Source organism: Haemaphysalis longicornis, unplaced genomic scaffold, assembly GCF_048455015.1.
Source record: "Haemaphysalis longicornis isolate Haplotype H1 unplaced genomic scaffold, Haemaphysalis longicornis Haplotype H1 scaffold_6, whole genome shotgun sequence".
Classification (NCBI taxonomy): domain Eukaryota; kingdom Metazoa; phylum Arthropoda; class Arachnida; order Ixodida; family Ixodidae; genus Haemaphysalis; species Haemaphysalis longicornis.
Window position 1 is genome coordinate 114,915,252 of NW_027526407.1, and position 17,224 is coordinate 114,932,475.

Sequence of the window (17,224 nt, forward strand, 5' to 3'; positions counted from 1 at the left end):
TCGTGTGCCTAACAATAATCGACGGACATGTGCTTTTCGTCTGGTTTGATAGCGGTCCGTCGTATGGGTCGTATTAGTTGGGAATGTGTGAAACTGGCTTTGTGTCACGGTTGGGAGTGAAGCAGGTGTCACCAAATGTTTAAGCTCATTTACGGGGACTCCGCCATGGCCGAGCACCCGCCCGATGGTGATGGCGATTTTAAGTTTATAAAAGATGTCTTTTGTTGATCCATAGATCTTGTTGATCCATAGACTCTGTGAATATTGATGATCACAGTCCAGTGCAGCTGCTCGAATATGTGCGGCTGTGTATATGCTTGTACACGGAAAACTCTAGTTATAAGAGTAAGTCACTAAACGAGAGCACACTTACAAGTTCTGCCATTTTAATAGTGGTATCAGGTGGCAGTGAATCACTGGCACCCGCTGCGCGTTGCTATTGGGTACGCGGCGGCTGTGCTTGATTCTGTTTCGGATGCATCAGATTAGATGCTGAATGTCACAGGCGGACAACAGCTTTTCTGATCCTGTGCTGATTTTGTTGTTTCGCAGCCATTTCGTTTCTTCCTGCTTTCATTATGTTGTTAATTAGCTGGTTCATGCCGCTAAGCTGTACGGTTTGTCTGCAGGGAAATGTAGCTCGTGGCTCCAGTTATCTGTCGTTCATTTGGAGGGTTCACTTTTCTTCTTTATTTGTTTTCCCACAAAAATTGTTAGGTGGCCAAGGTAAAAGCGTGTTGCGACGGCTTGAATATTCCTTGGCGACACGTCCATTACAGTCACTGCACGTGTGAATTGAAGGGGTGCGTTTGTTTTGGCAGCGTATGTAGGCATATTACTGCACTCATGAAGGTGATAAATTCTAGTTTAAGCGGTGAGACCTATAACGAGATGTGGTAATTTAAAAAAGCAGTAACATTAACGCTAACGTTAACAGTACTAATGAAATATAATAATGCTTCGAAGAGTTTTTGTAGCTTTTGAAAAGTACTGATGTAAAGGTAGGCATGCCTTTTTGGTGAATAGAAGAGTGCGTAAACGAGCTGTTTAGGGTCATATTTATTAAGGCCAGCCTGGCGTGTTGTAAAGAGTTTGATTATTTGAAGAGTACGTACATTTCTTAATTGTGGTAGTGATTCATGTAGTACCCTGTCTGTATAGATTGTAATCTTTATATCAGAAGGTATGACAGGCGTGGAAAGGGCCTATAATCATTTTTGAAAGTAAGTTTATTCAATTGGTTGCATTTGGAATTTGTGATCAATAGGTATCACAGCCTCTCAAATTTTTTCTTCGAGCCGTGCTGGTCAAAGTACCAAACGATATTTGTTACAGGATCGACGTCTTGGTGTAGCGCGATACTTGCTCATCGGCAGAGGCACTGTTACACCACAATGCACCATTTTCCAGCTAGGTAGTCAAGTGGACATAAAGTATACGTGTTTGATTTGTGGGAACGTGCCTTCACGAACGTAAAAGCTGTAGACACCCAGACGCTAATCTGCTTACGTATAGGCGGCAAACTTACATCTCATCGCAATTTTGCGTGTATGGTAAAATAAAAAGGCACAATAGAATTCAAAGTTGGACCTATGATTTTAAAATGTTTGCCGTTTTCTATAACTGACCTCAAGGTTAACAAATCAAACATATTTTTATTGTATCTTATACTCTCATTTTTTGCACTACACTGGTACAAATCGTGCGTTCGTGAGTGAGTACGCTAGCAATCTTTGCTATGATGTGTGGGTTAACATTTTTTTAAAAAGACGTAAGTATTTGGGGCGTTCCTTATGTCTATGTAATTAAGTAATCTATTATAGAGAGTCCGCTTCATTATTATACAGATGGTTCACGTAACTGATCGTGGGCGTAAAATAGGCACAGAGATAAGGGGTTGCCGGTTTAGGAAGGAATTAAGAAAGGAAAGATTTAAATCAAAAGGTAGTGCTGCGCGTTCACACCTAACGTTTATTCGTCTGAAAAAGCTGTCTTCAATTGTAGGAAAGTTTTTTTTCAAATTCAGTTAGTAAGGGCGCATTTTTCGGTATCTGTACGCGATTTATGGAGGTGAGTTCAAGGTTTACTTCGCGAAACGTGAAATGTGAGTTTATGTACGTAGAACGTGGAAGTGAGAAGATGACAGGGTCATTGAAGGGATGAGGGGACATCGACGATGAAGGAGAGAAACCATCCTCTGCCATTACAGCTCCTCCGTCACTCGTAATATCTAAATGTGCGGCGATACTGACGGAAGTTGTAGGACTTTTGAATTCACCGAGGTGTAAATTTAGCACTGCCTGGATTCGTTAAAGTAATGGATAGCAGCCTAAAGAAGAAAAGAGGTATATCTATTGCTTATTTCACAATCCTCAGTGTGACATATACATTTTACATGCCCAGGGAACGTTTCCGCATATTGATTGGTTGTGAGGCTTTGTGCGTGTATACGCCTAAATAAAAAAGGTAATTCTATAGGTTAACCAGATTCAATTCGGAGTGCAGGCTATAGAGATTAAAAGGGATGCTGGAAATTAATTCTTCGACGGAGCTGCGAATTGTTTTTATAATATTATTAAGGTTTGTAGATTTATACTGGTATTTATAAGTGCGCAGGGGTACGTGTTTTTGTTGGTTCATGAGAGAAATAGGCCGCAAAGACGACGGAACCAGAAAAGGACGGAGACAGGACACTTTCTGTCTTATCTTTTTTAGGTTCGTTGTCTTTGCTTTGTTTTCCCATCAAGAACCATTACCAACTAGCCTAATTTAGAGTCCTGCCGTTTTAGTTGTGTGTTGTGCATATCTGTACAGATCATAATATTTATAGAAACATGGTTGCTGCATCAGTATCAGGTAGCCTAATCCAGGTAGGTTTTGTTCACGAATTGCCCAAATTTATGCCTGGTAAATGCTACCTTGGACGTTGTAATAGGCTTATCTAGTCGTGGTATGTATGTTGTTAGGAGGAAAATTTGGCTGAGGCGATGTTAAAACGTAATTGTTATTCGTGATTACGGCTTCTAGATAGCCTAACTTGTGGTCCTAAGCATTCAAAAATATACAAAGCATATAACTATATACAAAGCGTAATAAATATAGACAAACCATATAAATATAGACTGAGCATTCACATATAGGCAAAACATAGACAAAAGAAATTCCACTTAAGTCATGGCACAGAGCAGGGAGGCGGCCGGGGAAGAAAGGGTGCAATTACAGAGTATTTGTGTTTACGAAATGTACAGGGAACATCATTGTCTTCTTGCGATGGGGTCAAGTGTTTGATAGTGCCAAGTTATGTATTGGGAATGTCCTTATCGATGTACATTGCGATTTTGATTGCGTGAAAGTGCATTTGCTTTCGACTGCAGTGTCGTGGCGACCAAATTAACTTGGTATAGGGTGCTTTATGCACGGGCTTCATACAAAATATTGCGATAGGATGAATTTTCGTAGATGTGAAAAAGCTGTGGTTTCTGTACAGGTATTCTTCGACTATTATAATGCAGAATTTATGTCGACTATTGAGCTGCAGGTGCTAGTGATTCGGGATTGTTCGATACCCGTAGATCTTGTGGTTGACACTATGGAGGGGCATTAGTGATGCTAACAGAGATGTCGTAATGTCAGGAACGCCAGGGTTGATGTTGTGGTAAGGTGAACGGAAAGCGTGTGTGGCCAACTCCTAGGACGGTCAGATGGCTGGATCAGACTGTCTGAAGAGGAGGAAGAAGAGGAAAAAAGAAGGAATGGGCTAACCGAAGCTGCCCGATCAGTGGTTCAGGCCTGCGTCTTGGACCTTCAGGCCGGCGAGAAGACCCGGCGTACCTCTCGTCCTTGTTCCGGAGGAGCGCTCAAACAGCCCTGGTGCCCGCTTGCCTCGCGGCGTAGGCCCGAGGAACACCACCTCATCAGCAGTCTCGGCCAGTCTGCGAAGCTGACATCCGCGTTTGGACTGGGGTTGGTGAGACGCCGTGAGGACATTTTCAGAAGACTTGTGTTTTGCGTAACTGCCCGTCTGTGTGTGTTGGGTCCTGGGAACGATCCGTCAGTCTTTCGTTTTGTGGCCTTGTCTTCGTGTTGGAAATACAAGTGCTGGCAATGTACAACGGAGCGAGTCGTAGGTCTGGTGCGAGATACTAGTTGGACTCCTGATCATTACAAAAGTGACGAGCCTGCCAGGATCCAGCTAGCATACTGACCGATACGACTTCCGTACTGTACAGAAAGACCACCATGGACCTCGACAAGCTTACAGCGCCAGGCGTCCAGCACGGCCTATCTGGGCATGAGCTCCGCGAGTGGGTTGAGAAAGAACGCGCTAACCAGCGCGCGGAACGACTGGCTCAACGGGAAGCAAATCGCGAGGAAGACGAAAGGCAGAAGGCCGCAGACGAACGGCAGAAGGTCGCGGACGAAAGGCGCAAAGAGCTTCTGTTGCTGGAGCTCTGACTTCGGGAAACGCCGGCAACTGCAGGGACCCAGGGGAACGCCAGCCACGAGAACGGCGTTAGACCGGTCCGCACGACACCCTTTGGGGCCATGGTCAATCCTCAGAAGCTTCTCCCCATCTTTGACGAGCGCCGCCATGACCTACATGCAAATCTACAGCGCTTTGAGCGGGGAGCTACTGCACAAGAATGGCCACCAGAGAAATGGGCCACGGCCATCAGCATGTGCCTCTCTGGGGAAGCGTTGACCGTGATAGGCCGTCTGACAGCAGAAGAATCGCAGGATTACCCCGCAGTCAAAAACGCTCTATTGCAGCGCTTCCGCTTCACTGCCCAGGGCTACCAGAAGTTCAGGGAAGCACAAGCCATGGACGGCAAGACAGGACGACAGCTGGCTGCCCGGCTCTCAGGATATTTTGACCATTGGACTTAGATGTCAGGTGTGCCGAAAACATTCGAAGGACTCAGGGACCTCGTCGTCGCCGAGTAGTTTCTTCGATGCTGCCACACCAGGCTCATTGTATTGCTGAAGGAGCGAGACTGCAAGACGCTGAGTTCTCTCGCTGACCATACCGACCGCTTCCTGGAGGAACAAAATATCACTAACATCGGGAATGATAGTGATGAGACACTCAGAGATGGAAGTGATGCCCAAAACAAGTCGCTAAAATGCTACTTATGCAACCGCATCGGCCACACTGCCCCTGACTGTCACGTCATTCTTAGAAACCCGCCAAAATGCAAGAATTGCGGCAAGTCAAGGCACAGCGCTGAAGAGTGCGAAAACAAACCAACCCACCCGAAACATTTTGTCTCGTGTGCCTTCACACGATTTTCTCAGGGTCATCCAAACCGGGTCTCCACTGCTTCCTCTAGGAACGCAGACAAAACCTCAGGCTTCCACAGCCGATGGGACTACAAGGCACCTCGATTTCTAGCGGACAGCCTACCCGTTGTTGAAGGGCGTGTACTCGGGGAACCTGTACGCGTTCTAAGGGACACGGGCCGCAACACTGTTATTGTTCGGCGCAGCCTCATTCCCGACAAGAGGTTTTCGGGAAAAACAAAGGAAGTCTTCTTTCTGGAGGGGTCGGCGATGCAGTTACCAGAGGCGAAGATTCACGTTGACACGCCCTACTTCACAGGGAAAGTCGACGCCATTTGCATTGCAAACCCCACGTACGATCTCGTCCTTGGTAACGTGCCTGGAGTGCGATCAGCACTGAACCCAGATCCATGCTGGGAGAGCACAAGCAGCCGGGACGAGAAACAGATTGCGCTTTTTGAAAGAGGAAAGGCCACCAGACGTTCCAGTGCTGATGTCTGCCATTGTCAAGGCGCAGAACAACAGCCTTTTTTATAAGGAGGAAAGAGTTACCAGCTCTCTTTCGAAAGATGAGAAAGCTCAACAACAGAGCAGCGATCCGTCATTGAAATGGTGCCAGCGGAAAGTCGGCAAGCGAGTGTATTACCGCAAGGGCCGCTACAGCAACTTCCTACAGGAAGACAAGATTCTGTACCGGCAGTACCACCGAGTGATGGGTGAAACGTATAGCCAGATTCTCGTGCCTAAGCCGCTCCGAGAATCGGTCATTCGAAGCTCACACGAACATACCCCGGCCGGTCATCTCGGTGTACGCCAAACGCTTAACCGAGTTCTAAGAGAGTTTTACTGGCCTGGCGTCAACGTTGACGTGCGGTGGTTCGTCGCATCTTGCACCACCTGTCACCGAACATACTCACCGGAAAAATCACCGCATGGAGGTCGCGCAGGTGTCATGGAAACCGGCTGGCCCCATAATCAACGAACCCGTTAGGAGGTTTTAATGGAACTGAGAATAGTTGTTATAACAACTTTCTTAAAAGGGGGGTAATTGTGGTAAGGTGAACGGAAAGCGTGTGTGGCCAACCCCTAGGACGGTCCGATGGCTAGATAAGACTGTCTGAAGAGGAGGAACACGAAGAAAAAAGAAGGGACGGGCTAACCGAAGCTGCCCGATCAGTGGTTCGGGCCTGCGTTCGGACCTCCAGGCCGGTGAGAAGACCCGGCGTACCTCTCGTCCTTGTTCCGGAGGAGCACTCAAACAGCCCTGTTGCCCGCTTGCCTCGAGGCGTAGGCTCGAGGAACACCACCTCATCAGCAGTCTCGGCCAGTCACCGACGCTGACATCCGCGTTTGGACTGGGGTTGGTGGGACGCCGTGAGGACATTCTCAGAAGACTTGTGTTTTGCGTAACTGCCCGTCTGTGTGTGTTGGGTCCTGGGAACGATCCGTCAGTCTTTCGTTTCGTGGTCTTGTCTTCGTGTTGGAAATACAAGTGCTGGCTACGTGCAACGGAGCGAGTCTTAGGTCTGGTGCGAGATACTAGTTGGACTCCTGATAATTACAGATGTAGGCATAAATTTGCAACTGCAGCTAGGGCATCACGTGCTGCATCGCCTGCATGACGGGTCGCTCCACCTTATAGGTTGTTTCTTTTCACATAACAAAGACATTTGTAGCTGCCAGCAACAAGTGCATTCGTAATAAGGCAAAACTTTCTTGGCTTAGACTTTCTTAGGTAAAATTAGTAAGGGGGGTGCTGGGTGGCCTTTTATGACACGGCCCCTCTTAGACGAAACAAGAGACCCTGTTTATTGCGGTGCCTACTCAATCGCTACAATTTTACTTCACGGTTTGAAAAAGAGTGCAATAGGGAACCCTACAGCGTACAGGGAATTCATTCTCGGTTTGTGAATGCTGATTTCAAAGCTTTATTCTTGCGCCCTCGGCTGCCTTCCCAGCCGGACAGGTCTGAAAAATGGTGAAGTGTGTGCCTTCGATACTAGTGCGCGACGGTCTAGTCGTACGGTGGCGGTTTTTTTGGCTGACCAAACCACAACGAAAACGTTTGGGCTGTGATACCTCAAATCGTATGGCTGCACTTACCGGCTTCAGGGGCTTCCGCGTATTTCCGAAGGCTGCACGCAGTGATCTAAAATGGAAGCATCACTTGAAAGTGCGGCTGAGCCAGCAAGCATAGCTGCTGCCCGCAAAGATCTAAAAAAGGGAGGCTTCCCTCCTGGCACTCTTTTTCATACGTGTGACAAAATATATATCCCTCTGACTCTGGCTATTATCTGTTAGGTCGACTACATCCACAACCAGTACTCATTGGGGAGAAGGCATGTCTCCACGTGCAGTGGTCGTTGCCGAGGGAACATTGTCGGTCGCAAAGTATATACTGTAACCCCAAGAATCCAGCGATTTGAAAAGCCTGCGTTCGTCAGTAAGAAGCCTTTTGGGTTATTTTGGAAGACGGGACAAAGTAATCCCATTTCGAGCGATTACTAAGCGGAAAAGGCGTGAAAACAATATAGGACCCATCGTCGTGTAAACAATAACCATATTTTCTTAGGGAAGATATTCACCTTCATTTTGTATCCAGGAGACATCCTCAAGACATGTTTTGTGTTTGCTTGACGCACTTAATGCAGTTCAGAAGCATGCCTCACTGCTTAATTGTGCTAAAAAGTTGGCTTCACCGTCGTTAAGAGGTCATTGAAGTCTTGACTGAAATGCAAGGTTTAGGTGAACTTTTCACTCGTAATATTCAAGACAGAATTATCACAATTAGGCGGGAAGCTTGTGCAGTGAATGCCCTAGCGCGTGAGATTCTGAGGCATATATCGCTTTCCTATACTATTCATGGCTCAGATATTATATCTCCAGAAACTATACTGCACCAGTTTTCAATTAGTATGAAGAACTTTGATTGCACAAATCTTTTGATAATTGATAATAAACGTCTGAAAATAATATTTTAAGACTTTTTTATTGGCTTGATGATAACAAGTGTTATCTTCAGTTAATAAATTTTTATTCTATAAAATGTTTCTTTCACTAAAGCGGTCAAAAGAATGGCATCTGATTCTGATTACTCTCAGCACGTTGGTGATTGTTTAGAACAAAGTCTAGAATACGGTTAGTGTAACAAATTTCTTAGTTTACGGATTGCTTTTCCAAGAGGCGACTTATAATGGGATGTGGGCTTCAAGTGGCCGAGTAGTAACTAAGGTGACCTGTACGAATTATGCAGGACAATGCCACACACCCCTGCACGATTGAGTGTTGCGTACCATGGCAAGGACGAACCCACTGCTGGCAGCTACTCCTTCTTGATGGGAGCCGGTGTTGGAAGCATGGACCCAATAGGCATCACGAGGTAACTGGTTTTTAAACAACAAATATACCATGGTCTTATTTCTGTGTATTGCAAGCGGTAGTCCTTCATTGTTGCCATAAATCTGAATATTGATTTGCGGGCGTTGCATATTTCTCGAAAAATGATCAGAAAATAGGTCTCTGAGCTAAGGAACCTTGCCTAGGCATATAATGTACGCGTTTGAAACCACAAAAGTTAACGTTAAATCAGCTCCCTCCCGACCCCCGCATTTCCTGTAAATCGCACCGCAGCTTTTGCAATGTAGTGACGTACGTTCCCTTCAAATATTTTCCTTCACTTTATAAAAAGTTTTACTCCTAGCTCTACGACCATCCCGGAATAGACGTAAGAACAGCATTACTACTTTTTTACGCCTTCTACGAGTTCTAAGTCAGCCCTGTTTTGCTTTGTTCCTAACAGTGAATAGTACAATGCACCTTCAAGTGCATCAACATTTTTTCTCAACTTGCCTATTATAAATAAAAGCACAATTCTTTTTCCTTGTTGCTCTTACAGGAGTTCTCAAATGAATATATCGTGAAACGGCAGGGGTACGTGTTTTACCAGAGGGCTTCAACTTTTTTACTGGTCACAAATCTTCGTCGTCAGTTTCATATAGAGACAGCCTGCGTCCCAGCAAGCACCGCTGCCGCTGAGACGGCATCCACCAGCCGCACGTGCCGAAAGTGGGGGCTACGTTTTCCCGGTCACGCTGAGAAACTTTTCGCCGCGTTTCGTGGTCGTGCTTTGGTCTAGCTGAATATTTCTTTCCCGAGTCATGCAATCTTCCTAATCCTACCCCACTTATGTTTGATGGAGAGATTTCTTTTTGGTCTTCTACCCCTGCCACGGCCGACGAGTGCACCCACTTCATCTGGCTTCAACCCATCATCATGTTTATACATTTTTTTCATTTGCCTGTTTTAAGGCAAAAGTCAAATATTTTGTGACGAAAACTGCGTCGTTAGAGGCCTCTACTTGGTAATCGAATGAAATAGGCATATTCACGTCATTCAGAATATACGATAATTCTTCAAACGTGCTACGATGCGCAGTTCACGCCAGATAGAGATGAGTACCTAAAGTGAAAGCTCAATACACACTTGCAAGAATACACGACAGCTGCAGAAATGGCAGGTTACACCATGTCTTTCCGTAGAAATGCATTGAACCCATAAAAAATATGCACCCGCAAAAAGAAAATGAAGAGGGGTTTTCTCGGAGAGTTCAAAGCGTTTCATACGCCAGTGTACACAGGACAAACAACCACCCATATATAGAGCGGACAGAATAAATTTATTACTTGCGTTATCATGGGCCAAACACGGTGAAAAGGAAATACGCAAATAAGAGCAAAAATACAACAGTACAAATTCGTTTCACTTGCCAGGCTGGGAAGAAGGCAATGCATAATTGCAAGCACGTAATTAAAACACATCTCTATAACATGCGGATCATGTAAAATAAGGGTTTAAGGTTAGGCAGTGTTGTATGGGACAGGTGCTGGACGCTCGCAAAAGGGCAAACTTTGTTTATTCACCGCACGGTCTGCTTGAACTGTTTTTGAAATTGTTGGGCTCGTTTTTCCCTCCATCCCAAAGTATTGCTTATTTTTCTGACATCAAAAAGTAGCGGTGGCTCAGAAAACAAAGTAAATCCCTTCTGCAGATGTTTGTGCAGAGTGGTTGCAACACTTGCAAGCAGCTGGAACTGTACGAGTATCAGGCAAACCCTGTCCAACAATGCCCATGCAGACGCGAGCACAAGTGATTTTTCCCGGTGCAATCTGTAAATAGCTTTTCGACAATTCGGAGCACGATTGTCGGCGCCGTTTATCTGGCGGTCTTGTCAGGGCTTGAAATTGCGGCCTTTATGTTTGAAATATGCTACAACTGTGCTCTGGGCAGCAGCAGGCTTGACGCGCTGCAGTGAATTTACAGCCGAATATTTGGCACGGATGATGTCAGCGGAGCCAAATTGTTCTCGGTCACACGCGTATACTTACAGTCGAAGCAATCTAAACCGTTTTTTCTCCGGAATGACTTGAGTTAGTTTGTTGTGCTGCTTTTCGTCGCTGGGTAAGCACAACGGGGAAAGGGTTTTCGTTGTACATTTGCACAGGAATGACCATCCGGGCCAAAACACATTGTTGACATCCAGTTTTTACACATACTCTTTGAGTGGTATAATAATATACAGCATGGGAAGCTCGCTGCGCGATGTTTTAGCACCAAACACTCTAAATTGAGCACGTGCCCGTCGCTCCCGGCAGCGCTACGACGGGCGAGCAGTGCCTCCTGCGTGTGCTCGCACCACCGCGCGGCAGCCAAACACAACATATGAAGCTCCGTCATATAGTTGCGGAGTTGCGGAGCGGTTTTGTGACCAGTACAGAATTTAAGGCTCTAGCAATAATTTACTTAAAATAATCATCACTGTATGGTATATGGCTTTCAAGAGTGCTATGTCATTAAATATTAAAGAATATTTGGTGACTTTCCTCTTACGGGTTAAACACCTCGCCAAATTGATGCATTCTCTACATAATACAGTGCTTTTTGAATATTGATACAAGTACTACAACCGTTTCTTAAAGCTGGCACTCTTAGTAAAAGAAATACCATCAGGGTTGTTCATACAACTTTTATTTATACCGCTAAGTAAATTTGGAGCAGATACTGTTCTAAAATTGTAAAATGTTTTTCCGAGGTGTATGTTTATACTTTGGTGCAGTTGACGTTTTAATGAATAGCATATTTAGGCTTCACAATGACACAAACTCATGACAGCTTTCGGTTAAGTGGCGTTAAAGAGTCGATCGCACCAACTGAGTATAACAAAATTGTAGGGCTCGCATTATCACAGGTTCCAAAACTCTGTCAATGTCACCACTGGATTTGACTCTAACGCTCATATAATTCACCATTTTTTGTAGACAATTTAGGCTTTGTCTTTGGCAATTGAGCTTTGAGCCATTACAAATGAAGAATGTTTACAGCGGCAATTGTATGTTGCTTTTTCAGGTTTGCATCAATGGCAGGTGTGTCAAAAAGAGCAGGCGGTACCAAATACATCCTGTCGGTGAATAAATTGCTATTTGGAGAGACCTGCATTATGTCATGACATTTTTTGTCGTCTGACTGCGCAGTACACAGCCTATGCAGTCTAGAAGTGCTAATTGTTTTAGTAAGACGGCATGTAAGGTTTCGCCATTTATAGAGTAATAATAAACAAACCACACGGTCATTTTTTTTTATTTAATTACCTCCCAGTGCTGTCGCATACGCTTCTCTCAGCTTAGAAACATCTCTAAAAAATTACAAACAACGAGCGTTGTGTACACTTCGTTGTTTGTGAGAACCTTTCAGTTCTCCCCATTTCGCCGAGGTCAATCAGAAAAAAATACCCCCGCGGTTGTTATCTTTTCTAATGCCAAAAACACACTTGTTTGTGTCAGGGGAATCCTACCTTAAAGGGATTTAGGACGATGCCACGAACATTATGCTTGCGGGCAATGAAAAAAATAGTCAGCATTTTCATGTGTCTCGCAGAACATAAACCGGCTCACCATGATAAGTCAATACCCTTTTTCGTCTAACGATCGACTTCATAAATATTGTAATGAAGATGAGAGGTGCATGTATTAGTGTGCAACAGAATATCTTTGTACCAGATGCGGTCGCTGGAAGAGTGGGATCGCTATTTCCATCCGAAAAAGTAGCGCCGACAGCGAACACGAGCAATGGTCAGCTGACTCAATAAACCTGAACCATCTGGCATCGTGATCTCTCCTCTCATCAGCAAGACGTATAGGAATAGGCAGAATTTGAGCTAGTGGGATCATAATTGATTAAATGCTGGTCAGCATAAATTTAACTAAGGACACAAAGATGAAAGAGTCAGACAAAAGGCGACTCAGGTCAGTGCCTGCGCTTCGTCTTTCGCCTTTGTATCGTCTGTTAAATTTAGGCTGATCAGTATTTAATCAATTTATTCTCATCACCAAGTTTGCTGTTACCACGATATCCCATAACAATAGAAGAACGGTGGAGCAGTCATCACGTCTTCACGCATGGACTTTGTAGCAGGTCGTACACCACAACGACTCTTCTAACTAGTGAGATTGAGCCTAGTGAAACCTATGGAGACCCGTTCAATACGTCAGCGTCACCCAGCAGCCTTCCTTTGCACAGATGATGACGACATTGAGGACGTTTGATTCATAGGAACGAGTAAGCAGCCACAATAACTGCAGGGACAAGGTATTGCCCAACAAAGTGCCATCTTTCCCAAAAATGTAGGCCACACTGCTGTTGGAAATCTTCTCCCGGACGAGCTTTGTTAGACAGGGAATTGCAGTCCGTTGAGAACATCAGTTTTGCCGAGTGCGTTTTAATGGTTTGCAAGGAGGCATGGTCGACGACAGGGGGTGCAAAGAGGCGCTTGTTCCCACCAAATCGCACCAGATTCCCCCCACCGCACTTTCCCCCTCTTCTACCGCCGCTCTGAACACCTCGTGCTTGCTTATTAAGCCGCTGACATTGACGATCAGACATTTTCTACAGTATTCATTGCGATTCAACCCCACAAAACATGGGGGACGGTGTGTGTTTCTGTTGGTGCTTCTTTAGCCAGAATGCACGTACACATTTCTAAAAAAGGTCTACTCCATCCACCACTGAAAGTCTGTACCGCGCAATTGTGGTCCTGACACAATGTTTAAAAAAAAAGGAAGTGTACATTTCCGAGAAATTTGACACACACTCTGTGCATATCCGGATTAGCTACTTCCGGGTATTTCTCAGCCTCCCCTTTGCCTAAGGGCGGTCGCCGAGCCTTGACGGGCCGTGTCGAATGTGCTTGAAAGGCTTGCTTCACAAGTACCTCTTAGGGTAAACATAACAAAAAACAGCAAAGCCATCTGGAAACCTTCCAATCTCCGTGCACCAAAGTGAGCTCGCGTCTGCGAGCATCGCGTAGCTGTTTTAGGCAAGCGCCGTCTATGCTCAAATGGGTATATGACGAGTACTTAGAGGTAATCTCGATGCTCCTTTTATTGTTGTGCCTTGTTTGATAAAAACTGGCCGGGGATTAGGATAAACCATAATGCAAAATTTGGATGCAGCTGTTTAGCTGCTGTGACTATGAACAACACGCTGAGGAGAGTAATTTCATGCAGACTTATATGTATGATTACAGAAAACTCATATTTGCAGCCCCTGATGAAACACAAGCACTGGTTGCCTCGCTCATTGTTCAGCACTCACTGGGGTTCTGGCGTCGGCAGTGCTCAGCCTCCGCTCGGCAGCATGTTTAGCTGCAGTGACTGTGAAGCTGAGTGCCGCAGTCCACTGAGGTACTACTCACTCGTGGGTTCCCTCGACGGCAGCGATGCTTAGCCTCTGCATCGGCGGAACAAAGGGCATCTCAGGAAGGCACCGCGAACTGCGGCTTAGGAAACGAAGGTTCATCGTCACGCACATGCACTCCCCTTTTCATGTTTTCGTCAAGCGTCACGCAGACGAGCGTTTTTCCGGGCTAAACCTACTGCCGCCCCCCCCCCCCCCCCCACCCGCACTCTTTGGGAGAAGCGTCTCAGGCCACCGCGGCGAACTGCCCTTCTCTAACAATTTTTCAAGTCTCCTCTGTTTTCTTTCACTCTTCGCTCTTCCCATCGTTTGCTCGATAACACTGCCATCAACGCAGCGAACCCATGGATGCGACCGCAAAACAGGAACTTTTTAGGGGCGAAGATCCTCTTTCTCAAGCCCTGTCCCGTCCCTCGTTGCTGCTGTATCCGGCACATTAATGATGATTGTGGCAAGATCCCCCTAGGGATTGGCCAACCAAAGATTGGCCGAAGACGCCAAAACGTTGAACGCATTCGTTCCTACCCAACAAGGAGGAGAGGAAGAAGAATAGGTTGTCGTTCGTCGCCTGCGAGCTCAAGACACATACCGGGGGTACGCGACAAAAGACGCTCTGCAGAAGGCTACGTCCAAGGTGGCTAAAATGTCACACACCGAGTGCGCCAACTTACCCATGGAGATTCTCATCGTCCCAAACAAGCCCTACATAATCACCACAAACATCGATGTCGTCGACGGGCTTGTCAACACAGCGGTGGTAAGCTTCACTTGTCGAGTCTTTATATGATGTGCGGGCGAATGTTTCGCTGTTTTACCGATAAGCATTATAGCTTCGCCCCTCTCATCATCATTCACTTCGTGGAAATGGCGGGATATTTTTTCGAAATTTGGCATCGTTTCACGATCACCGTACCAGAGCAGCCTGCACCATCGAGGCACCTTTCGTTCTTGTTTTTCCTTACAATAATCCCCAGCAGCTAAACGTTACCACAACCGGTAGCGCGGCTGCAGTTTCTGCCATTCGATAGGTTTCGTTGAGCTGACCTTTTGGGGAAAAAAAAACTAATCGAAAGAAATTATTTTCCAATTTTTTTTATTTTTGCTACTTTTTCTTATCAGTACATTCGTGTACAGTGCTCACGGATTGAAACGCGACACTGCGAGCGCGTGGCCTACGGTACCTGCATCGCCGCCCGTGGACGCCCATGGAAGCTAGCCGTTGCATTGTGGTATATCACGAGAATGAAAGAGTTTTGACCGTAGGCTTGCTGCTTCCGGTTGCCAATAAGCGGGGCTGTGGTTCCCCGCAGCGACTGCGGTGCGTTGCGAGGCTGGAGTCCAGCAGCGCGTTTCTGCGCCGGCGGTAGCTGCCCGGCAGTCCGCACAGCCAATTTTGCGACACTGTGTTCGCGCGCTCTTGTTACGCATGCCCTGCGGATGCCACACAGGTAACGTGCATTTAAGGCACGGTCATGTTTATCTGAATAAAATGAGTGTCTGCACGAAGGAACAGCCAACTTTGTTTCATGATATAAACTGAAAAAAAAAGGAGAGCCTACGAAGTACTAATGCACCGCACCACACTCCAACGTGCCTGCAATGGCGTGTTTCCGTTTTTTTAGTTTACATCATGGAATAAAGGTGGCTGTTCCTTCGTGCAAACGCTTGTTTTATTCAGATAAACATGATCATGCTTTAAATGCGCATTATCTGTGTCACATCGGAAGGGCACGCGTAACATGAGCGCGCGCACACGATGCCGCGAAAACGGCTGCGCGCGTGCACAGCCGGGCTACTACGGTCGGCACACAAGCACGTTCCAGCGCTCCAGGCACTCAGCGACCCGCTGTCGCTGCGGGGAACCACAGTCTCGCTCATTGGCAACCGGAAGCAGTATGTCTACGGTCAACACGCTTTCATCCTCATGGTATACCACAATGCAACACCTAGATTCAACGGGCATCGACGGGTGGCGCTGCATATACCGGCGGCCACACGCTCGCAGTGTCGCGTTTCAATCCGCGAGCACTGTACATGACTTTAACATGGTCCAGGTAGTTGGCCCTTTAGCCTGCGGTGTAGCTAGTGATTGGATGAATCATTTAGTCTGCTTGTTCTGACCCTTCAGTCGTTAAAGCATACCGGAGGCTTATTAGAGCGAAATGTGCTTTTTTAGTTCTAGTCTTGTGTAATAGATGAATCGACCGGGCTCACATCAGGAAGCTAAATGTTCTAGACATGAAGAGTGCAGAAGTGTAAAAATGCAGCATGCCTTATTGTATGCCGCTCTCACACTGCAAGTCCTTATAAATGAATGACGTTAGCTGTTGATGACATTCGCTTTGGCCGTGCCCGTCCACATGGCCAAACAAACGTCATTTGATAGTGAGGGCAGTGACAATTAGCAAGCTCGCCATATTGTAGAATTAGAGATCAAGGGCACTAGTAAGGTTTTCATACATAATGCTTCTTCAAAGAAAACAAATTTTCTTCTTTTAAACTATAAAAAATATTCACCTCTTTTGGAGACATAGTAGCTATTCCAAGCCGGGTCAAGTCCGCAAGAAATTCGTGTCAGGGTAGCGCACGCATTGGCGACGACACTGCTTTTTGACAGACTATAGCATTTCTTCACCTACTAGAAGGAGTAAATTTTGGTCTGTCTCTGTGTTTGAAAAGACGAATTTATTATCAAACAATCTTGGTGTCAACAACACGACGGGCCAATCAGAATCAATTAAACAAGAGCAGCGCAGGTTCTTGCAAAACTAACAAAGGCCAAAGACTTGCAGTTACAGAGATTTACAAAAACGCACAAACAATCTAATGCTGATTGCAAGCAAAAGATGTACATACAAACAATTTAGAGTTGGGTACAACCGAGAGATTAACATGCAAAGAAAACAAGGATACAAAAAGTCTATGTACAAGAATGCTGCAATGTACGGTAGAAAGGATGTGTTAGTGCCACATCCAATACTGCGGCACAATACCAACGAAGTCTACCAAAAAATAACCAATTGTAACAACGAATATCTCTAGTAGCGACACAAGCCTGAAGAAATGGCATGAATATTACCCCTTTTGTTCGAGCATTTATAAACCGGGTAGACCAAGTTGCAGAAACTCTTCCTCACCCTACAGGCCCAACCCAACTTCCAGAACGGTCATGTGGTTTGTCTAAAAAAGGACAGTG

General features: G+C 45.9%; 1 protein-coding gene across 3 annotated transcripts in view; it reads left to right on the top strand.

Annotated features, from left to right (window-relative positions):
• Positions 1–11,821, top strand: part of LOC144141130 (venom metalloproteinase BumaMPs1-like) — an 88,590-nt gene extending 76,769 nt beyond the window's left edge. For 2 of the 3 annotated variants that reach the window (XM_077672660.1, XM_077672659.1), the window contains exons 13-14: positions 8,534–8,659; positions 11,683–11,801. In XM_077672660.1, coding sequence (XP_077528786.1) covers positions 8,534–8,659; positions 11,683–11,748 — 192 coding nt within the window. In that variant the 3' untranslated portion in view covers positions 11,749–11,801. Of the gene's footprint in view, positions 1–8,533; positions 8,660–11,682 lie in introns of all 3 variants that reach the window. The other variant, XM_077672661.1, reaches the window with a different exon arrangement.
• The last annotated feature ends 5,403 nt before the right edge of the window (positions 11,822–17,224 follow it).